The following is a 10,045-nucleotide window of genomic DNA, read 5'->3' as shown; positions in this document are numbered from 1 at the left end:
ATCCTATTTATACATAGACCAAAACACATGCGTTCTGGTAAAAATACATGTACATGTGTAATATCTCATTCTAATAGCTTAAAATTAATAAAATATAACATTTTATTATAATATTCAAAACAGGTGATTTAGTGTATAAAATATATTAAGTATATTACATCTTTACATGATATATGATTATAAAAGTATTCCATCTACACTCAAATTAAAACTAAAACTAATTGTTGTAAAGCATTTGAGTTTGTACCAATTTGCTAAATTGCTCAAATTTTAAATTATTCAATCAATCACAAAAACCAACACAAAATCACACAAGCATGAAATCAATCTTTCAACTTAAATCAAACATACACACCAAATAGATTCATGCTAATAACCAAAATCCATTATCAAAATAAAACAATCATCAACGTTCAAACCATCAAATTTATCAGACTCCCCTAAACCTCTAAGAACACCAAAACATTTATAACTTCACATGATGTTCTTGTCTATACATAGAAATATCACAAGAACGATCATGATATACCGTTATGATCACTAATAAGTAGATACTCAAATAAAAGATTAAAAACTCACATGCAAGCGAAAAAAGTCTCATGTGCAACCAAAAAACATAAGAAGATCAAAAAAATGACTGAAACTTAACTTACGCAAATAGAGAATTTAAATTGAAAAATTTATCACAAGGATTACCCTTACGGTCTCAAATCTTCAATTATACGGCAAATAGAGGAAGAGAAACCTTAGAAAGAAGTCATAAAACTCTAAAAGAGAGTGATTTCTAAAGATATTGTGTATATTGAAAATAATGAAACTCGTTTATAACAATTATATCTATACTAAAACCTGTTAATATTAAAAGTAATATTGTCTCACTATTTTTAAATCACCGTCACCATTAAATCGACATTATTTTATAGGATCTTATGTGTTCACATTAAAAAATATATATATAAATATAAATAATTTTTAAAATTTTATAACCTTTATTTATTTTGTAGATGATTTTGTTGTATATTAAAGATACTTATTTTAGTTTAAAAATGATTAATTTAAAATAAATAAATGAAACATTTAAGTCTAACAAATAGGTTAGTTAAAAGATAAAAATAATAAAATAATTGTTTTGATTTAAAAAAAATGGTTATTTATTAAAGGATAATTAATAATAAAAATGTGGAGACACCAAAATATTTTTTATAAATAATTATTTGAATTGAAAAGTAAGTTATTAAAATGTATAAAATAATAAAATAATTAAACTGCCGATCATTAAAAAAATGAAAATGTAATTATTTTAATTTAAAATAGCAATTACTTAAAACCAAAATTGGAAGAAAAATATGTACACGAAAAAACTCCTATTTGTGTGTGTATATATATATATATATATATATATATATATATATATATATATATATATATATATATATATATATATATATATATATATATATATATATATATATTTATAAAATATTTAAATTAGAATTAACAAACATTTAAAAAGATAAAAATAGAAATATAATTATTTTAATCTAAAATAACGATTATTTAAAGAATAAAGAAAAAGTGTGTGCACTGAGAAAACGAATTCTCAATAATATATTTATTAGTATATAAATGAAATTAATCAATCAAAGTATGCATGGAACTTCTGATCAATGAATTATTTTAATAGTGAACTTTTATTTAAGAGGTGATATTAGGTTGCTAAAGAGACAAATACAAAATATATTTCTTAATAGTCGAACATTCATAGTTTCCAGATACGAATAGAAATATCAATTTTTTTTTATTGTAACTTTGAAGAGTTATTTTACATAATATTTGTTCTAACACGTGGAAATATTCTTGATACTCTCATTTTGTTGTCCCTCTTTAAATTAAGTTAGAATTTTCTCCAGTTTCAAACTTCAGAATTTGTGAGAATTCAATTACAAACAAAATTTTGAAAAAGATAATTTTATCAACAGTTGATATATTTATTGGATTAATTCTATTAGGTAGGTTTGGAATGATTTTGTTCTGAAAAATAGTTCTTAGAAATGGGTACGGAATGATTGAATAGATTTGAAAATAAATGTTATGATATTGGACTTTTAGAATAAAGTGCGTGATTCTAAATTTGTATATTTGAATATAAAGTTCTCGAGGAAGAATGAAAGAAGCTAAATGTGATTTGGATTTTTTTTTTTTTCAATCTATATAATTAGTTCAACAAATCTTAAATCATTCACCGGGATTTGAGACCGCTGGAAGTAAAAATGTTTTAGAGGCTTTTGCTGTAAAATCACTTTAGGGAATAATAAAAAATGATTACAAAAATAAAAATAGTGAATCAAAGTTTTGCTCAGAGTTTGCTGTAAGAAAAATGGTCCTTATTAAGCAAATTCCTCCTTGAAAAATAATAAAAAAATTGGCATGATAATATTTGATTATATTTTTAAAATAACTTATATATATATATATATATATATATATATAATATTTTGTTGGGAAATATTATCATCGATTAAGAACATTATTATTTTTATTTTCAAACATCATTATAACATAGAGATAACACTCTCAACTTTTTGATTCTAAGTACATCACATCCATATTCTTCAGAATAAGAATTTAATTACACAAAGAGATAAACTTATAGTCTATTATATAATGACAAACACACCTATTATCTTTTTAGTTATCTTAAACGATGCGAAAATTTTTAAGACATGTTATTTTTATCAGTGTAATATATATATATATATATATATATATATATATATATATATATATATATATATATATATATATATATATATATATATATAATTAAATAAATATTGAGCACATCTCGTATGTTTTCTTTAATATTTGAAATTGGATATTTAATGAAAATGAAGTTGGATTAATATGAGTAGCAATTAGTCATATGCCAATTGAGTTTAGTGTTTATACAACAATGGAATCATTAGAAACAAAAAATATTCAGGTTTCAATATTATTGTAATCTCACCTTTTAATTAAATTATATCCAAAAGTAAAAAAGAAAGTACATTGAACATAGCTTGTCTCCCAATTTTCTATTTACTAATAAAGTATTCTTACTAGTAAAATGATTATTTAGAAACAGTGAAAAAATATATATTTTTAGGGTACTTTATTGTATATCATATGATGAAATATGCATTATTTTAACTTTTCTTGACAAAATTAACATACTCATGGTGTTATTTAAAAGGAGAGATCACAAAACTCAAAAAGTTAAATAGTTATTATAAGTTAAATAAATAAAAAGCTAATAGGAAAGAATAATGTGATATTATCATAAACTTTGACAGCTTATTGGTGGGAGAGACTGTGTCTCTATATATTGAAAAAAAAAATGAGAAGATAATGTGATTTATAATACATTATACCATTAAAATGTGCAAATATTTTTTAAAACATTTAAATAATTTATTTCTATTTTTTAATGTTTTGTAATATAATAAAAATAAAATAAAAATACTAAATATGTTTATTATTAAACAGAATACTCTTTATTATAGATGTAGTATTATAATAAAAAAATCATTAAAATTATTATTATGAATGCTTTTATGTTACTATTTATATTTTTTAATTATTAAATTTACATAATAATTAACTAAGTTAATAATTATAGATTATATTATATATATATATATATATATATATAAATTCACATGATTCAATGATGCATAACTCAAAATATTCACAACTAAATAATTCAAATAATCTACAATATATTCAACAATAATTAAATGTCTAGATTATCCATGCTCTCCCTAACATAATATATAAACTCTTCATATATAAATATATTTGACTCTATTTCTGGAAGACACATTTATTGAATAAATTCAAACTGATTATACATACATGGTTCGATCCTATTTTCTAAAGCACCAAATTGTAGGAACATTTTTCAATTCTCACAACTAAATATTTTTCATTCTATGTGAGTTAAATACCAGCAAAGTCAGAATAATTTCCTCAAAAACCCTTTTGTACATCCTAAACTCAAAACAATATAACGTTCTCTCCCTAAAAGTTATTACACTCTCATTATCCCCACAATTCATATATCACATTTCTCGTATCAAACCATTTATCCTTACACATATATAATCTAAAGCATTTTAATATCACTCATTCATACAATCCAAACATCACATTTCTCTTCTCAACAATTAATCATCATATATACGTAATCTAAAGCATAATATATCATTGTCCTTTCCCCACTTAGTAAGGGTAACACAAAGGCTTCATAGAACTTATATCATAGTTTGCGCCTAGTGGAAAGACGCTAATGCTCAACGCCCGTGCTTTGACCTTTGGAGCTCTTTAGAATTAAATTTCAGATAGCACCCAACCAAAAGAGACCAGTGCTCAATGACAACTACACAATGCCTAGGGCCCTATCAAATTTCAATGACTACTTATATGTATCATATTGGTCCCTTGGTCTATCTGAGTTATTTTTACTCCTCTTAAGCATTAAAATAAGTATAATTTAACTTTAAAAATATTATAATATAACACCAATTTAATTAATTTGATATATTATCACTCATCTCCCAACTTTCAAAGTTCAAAACATACATATTCATTAACACATCATTTTGAAATGAACAATTTATCTCAAAAATCTAACAAATAATATAACCATAGTTTATTTCACATGCGAACACTAGATGGTTCAACATTTTCACAGTTTCAATATACCAAATCGATCATCATGGTTACTTTACTTTCAGTAAAATGATGTATTACAGTTTCATCACATCAAATTAAACACTTTAAGCATTATTAAAAAAATATTAGTTTCCCTTACTAGGATTGTGAGCCACTACCAAAAAGAGTTTCACTACCACTGAAGACCTCTACTCCCACGTTATGCAATATCTGCACATAGAGAAGAATTTAGATTAATGATATGATCATACTCTAACAATTTTAATCGAAAAAAGATTCATATTGAGCCTTTAAACCTCGTATACACGCCTAACAACCTTATATGTAATAGGTTTCACTAAAAGACTCTAAAGAATGAACTTTTATGTTTAAAATTCTGATTTGATAAAATGGTTACACTTTTCGCCAGAACTCCTATAACATACTCTGATAATTAAATAAATGAAGAATCGAATCAAATATCTATAAAAAAAACACTAAAAAGATTGAAAATTTATTTTACAAAAATGTATTCTTATAAAATAAAACTCAAATAATAAAAAATCTATTTATAGTATAATTTATTAATAAAATATTCAAGTATCATTTATTAAATAATTTATACTCTTAAATATTCTTTTAATCCTCACAACATTTCAAAAGTACAAATAAAAATGGATAAACTACTATTATAAAAAAACAAGAATAATTAAATGTTAAATTTTCTTAAGCATTTAGTATAGTTAATAAATGCAATTAAAGTTAATAAATAAACTCATGCTATAAATGAACAAATATCTCACTTTAAGAGGATTAGAGTTGTTTTCAAAGTGCAAGAATCAGTTAATATAGTATGGTTTAATATAATTGTTGTGATTATTTAAGAAAACAGTTACTATGGTGGTGTTGTTCCAAAATGAATCTAAAGCTGAGGAAGAACGTGCATGATTAGACAAAACAAGATACTTGAGAAACATAACATGCTTATTATGCTCGTCTTTCTTGGGTGCATAGCGCGTGCCACTCCTACTCCAATCTGCAAACTGCATTCTCCATTCTTCAATTCCTTTCTACCCACATTTCCATACGCTACATTCATTCCAACGCCCAATGTCTTCTATATTCACAGTTAGTTTCTTTCTTCTCAACCTATTTTTTCTTCACATTCTCAATCCTTCTCAACTCTTACCCCTTATTTTGTTTTAATTCATTCATACAATCTTATATTTTTCTTGGTTAAAGGGACTAGGAATATTGAATCTTGGTAAATACCAGCTTACCCATGTTTGATTATGATCTCTCTTTTAGAAAACATCGTTACCATTTACTAAATTTTAGCGTCACCCTTCTGGATCTGAGATCCCTTTTGGGATCTGTTTATTATGGATATGGAAAATAAGAGTTTTAAATTTTATTTACTCTGTATTTTTCTTTTCATAGAACGCAGAATTGCTTCGCATTGTCAAATTGTGTGGCTTCGTTTTGGAGTTCAATTTATTTGAATTGGTTTCTGATATATGACATTATGGTGAATTTAGGAGTTTTGTCTTTGGTAAGTGTCACCCAGTAAAGCCAAATTGGAATTGACATTTCATTCAAACGGGCTATCATACTGTCTTCTGCCCCGAAAATGAGTGAACAACTTTAGGGGTTGTTACTATGAATGCTTAGAACAGATTTGTAATGCCAGCTTTCTTTGGATGCAAGATTTATTTAATTCAAGGAGTGGTTCATTTTATCATTCTTCAGCTGGGTCTAGTGTACCGTTTATAGATAAATATAAATGATCTTGGGTCCTGATGCTTTTGACGTTTTACATTCCGTTGATCACATTTCCATCTGTATTAAATATGATAATTTCGTGTTTTCCAGTTTACCAGGCTTTGTATTTGTTTATTTAAATGGACTGACCAATGCACATCATTTGAATGGTTCAACAGAATGCTATGGAGGCTAGTTAGAAGAGATCAGAGTTAGTTAATTTGTGAAAAATAAGCAAGAACATGGCAACGACTAGCAGGGCTGAGAAGAAGGCAGCAGTGGATGCAGCTGCTTGGGTGTTCAATGTTGTCACTTCTGTTGGAGTTATCATTGTAAACAAAGCTTTGATGGTGACTTACGGCTTCAGTTTTGGTAAATTCCTTTCCCAATTTTTAATGTTGTCTTTCCTTGACTTACATTGTTGGAGTAATGGAATTTTAGATATAATGGAAGGAAATACTAACTGTGATATACTACAATGTGCAATTTGTTGGATATGTTCACAAAATCTAGAATATTAACCCTTATTTATACTAGTCCTAATTTTCTAACTAATTCAAAAAACGTATCATGGTAATACGTGAAAATATGGTAACTAGTATTAAGAGATAATGAGGAAATAGGAAACACTCGAGGATAATTTAAGATTTGACAAAATATTTTTCGATATTTCCATAGATTTTAAGCCTTGTCCCAATAAATATATTATGATTAATTTCTTATCATCTTTTAAATATGATTTGCCTTTGCCTGCAGCTACAACATTAACAGGTCTTCATTTCGTTACTACAACTTTGATGACATACATACTAAAGATGCTGGGATACATCCAGCCTTCGCATTTACCCTTTCCAGAACTTCTAAAATTTATTTTATTTGCTAACTTCTCCGTTGTTGGAATGAATATTAGTCTAATGTGGAACTCAGTTGGATTCTATCAAGTGAGTTGGGTTGAATTTCTCTATTTGTCGATCAATGCATTCAGAAGTTAACATTTCTTTTTTAACCATTTTGCAGATTACTAAGCTGAGTATGATACCTGTATCGTGCCTTTTGGAAGTTGTTTTCGACAAGGTTAGGTACTCTAGAGGCACGAAACTCAGCATATGTGTCGTTCTCTTGGGTGTTGGTGTTTGCACGGTTACTGATGTGAGTGTTAACACCAGAGGTTTGGCTGCTGCCTTTGTAGCAGTGTGGAGCACTTCTATGCAACAATATGTAAGAGTGACACTCCACCATATGCGACATACTGCTTCAGTTCAAAATTCAAACTTAAAATATCATAATTAAATCTAGATTCATGCTTCTGCATGGCAACATTACAAAGAGTGGTAGGCAATATGACAAACATTTTGAAGTTTCTCTGTCTTAAAAGTGTTCTATGTTATGCTTAAATATTTGAGTGCATTTTAGGTAGATTCTGTATCAGCCTTCCTGTGATGTAAAAAACTTGTATAAGAAGTGTTAATCTATTTTTTTTAATGAATTTTCAATGTTTTCATGTGCAGTATGTCCATTTCCTTCAGAGGAAGTATTCGCTCAGTTCTTTCAACCTATTGGGACACACAGCACCTGCACAGGCTGGATCACTACTTCTTGTGGGCCCTTTTCTAGACTACTTGTTGACAAACAACAGGGTTGACCAATTTGCTTATAGTTCAGGGTCTTTGGTAAGTTCTGGAAAACAAAAAAAGATACCAATGCCATTGTATTCAATGTGAAAACCCTTGATGATTTGTTTTCTCCGAGAAAGTGAGTAAAGGCATCTGTGGATTCACATGGATGTACGTATAATGAATGACTTTGTGTTAAAATCGATATTGATTTCACCTTCAAATGCATGTAGATAAGATAATCGTGCATATGGTATATGGTTTTGTTTGCATGCTTTTATGTTTAAGAATGCCCCATTTCTTTAGATATACAATCTGCTTATTAATGTGCTTTATTCATCTAAAATAGTTTTATAAATTTATCGTATATAGCTAAAAACTTACTCAGCATGGGAAGCTTTGGGATTTATGTAGCGATTTTCGCAGAAGGATTAGTCTTAATTTCATTGAATGTGTATAGCTTAGATGATACATACATTATAGAACAAAGTCAAGAATGAAGTAAATTGAATTACAAATTGAACTTTTGTTGCTTTTGATTGTGGTATTTGGGTTGGTATTAACCTTTACCAAGTTTCTTACAATTTGGGTTGGATTTTGCAGATGTTCATATTTTTGTCATGCACTATAGCAGTGGGGACCAACCTTAGTCAATTTATCTGCATTGGCAGATTCACTGCGGTCTCTTTTCAAGTACTAGGCCACATGAAGACCATACTTGTTTTGACAATGGGGTTCTTTTTCTTTGGGAGGGAAGGTCTTAATGTTCAAGTGGTTTTAGGGATGGTTATAGCTGTGTGTGGAATGATATGGTATGGCAATGCCTCATCAAAGCCTGGTGGAAAGGAGCGTTTGAATCACTCTCTTCCAACCAACAAAACAGAAAACCAATAGTTTCATAGCATTCACTCATGATGGGGGTTTTATTTACAGAAGTTCAGATGATAAGAGGGTAAGTGATTTTTTACAGGAAAGTATTTGTTTATTTTAAATTAAAACCTAATTATTTCAATCTCATTTGTAATTCTTTTAATTGATATGATTTATTGTTTTGGATTCCAGTGAATATATTTCATTATAGGGCTTACTAGGTTCCAAGCAAAATTTTCATCTCCTTCATTAGTGACACTCATCCGTTCTTGTTGCTTCTTCATTCTGGTTCTGTCAATAAAAACAGCATACAGAGCGGTGTGTGAAGACGGAAAAATTTTCACACCACACAAATGAATACAGAAAGGTCCTCGTATCTTTTCCCCCATGAGAGTGCGACTTATTTTTGAAAGTGCAGGATTAGGTTGTTATTATATTGATACTCTCACATGTAAGATTATATGATGACTGGTATAAGTATTAATGTTGGACGCCTTCAATAAATTAAATTAGTTGCAAAGAAAGTTTAGGAATTTGTAGGATCTAAACGTTGATACAAAGAAGGCAAATAAAAAATTATGTGGTTTTTATTTTGGATAATTGGTCGGATGCTAAATAAAGTCTGATTAAATATTATTCTGTCAAGAACAAGATTTTAATGGTACTCACAATTCCACCTTGATTCATGCGTATTTAGTTTATTGTGGATAAGAACTTCAAAGAAGGTGATGATGAAAAAAGAGAGGACAAAGTTTAAACTTTAACCATTAATAGTTGCACAGAAAACTATTTATCTGAAAGTTTCTGTTAAAAGTAACCCATATAAAAAAAGGTTTCATAAATATTTGTATTTGGATTCAGTACCTCATGAAAGATGTACTCTTGTGTGAGGACCTAAATAGACAAGAGACTTTATAGAAACTCGAATTGGGATATGATTATTCGTTCTAAAGTGAACCAGGGAGATACTATGAACAATACGTTTAGATGTTTTTTTCAATAAATTTGTACAAACCAAATATTTAGATTCCTTTTTGTACAAAATTAACAGATTAATGTTTGACAGAGACTTAAAGAGGCAATAGAAGTTCAAATCGTATTGAAAATAT

General features: G+C 27.8%; 1 protein-coding gene across 2 annotated transcripts; it reads left to right on the top strand.

Moving 5' to 3' along the window:
• Positions 1-5,615: 5,615 nt before the first annotated feature.
• On the top strand, positions 5,616-9,536 carry LOC114190748 (UDP-rhamnose/UDP-galactose transporter 6-like). 2 transcript variants are annotated; one of them, XM_028079753.1, is made up of 7 exons: positions 5,616-5,820; positions 6,633-6,825; positions 7,210-7,394; positions 7,471-7,671; positions 7,962-8,123; positions 8,670-9,018; positions 9,244-9,536. In XM_028079753.1, the coding sequence occupies exons 2-6, from the start codon at positions 6,696-6,698 to the stop codon at positions 8,958-8,960; spliced, it is 969 nt and encodes a 322-aa protein (XP_027935554.1). In that variant the 5' UTR covers positions 5,616-5,820; positions 6,633-6,695; the 3' UTR covers positions 8,961-9,018; positions 9,244-9,536. The 2 variants fall into 2 exon arrangements, with proteins under 2 accessions (XP_027935554.1, XP_027935553.1); XM_028079752.1 differs by having other exon boundaries at positions 5,617-5,820; positions 9,129-9,536.
• The last annotated feature ends 509 nt before the right edge of the window (positions 9,537-10,045 follow it).

The sequence above is a fragment of the Vigna unguiculata genome, chromosome 7, assembly GCF_004118075.2.
Source record: "Vigna unguiculata cultivar IT97K-499-35 chromosome 7, ASM411807v1, whole genome shotgun sequence".
NCBI lineage: Eukaryota > Viridiplantae > Streptophyta > Magnoliopsida > Fabales > Fabaceae > Vigna > Vigna unguiculata.
This window is presented reverse-complemented; position numbering and strand designations above follow the sequence as displayed.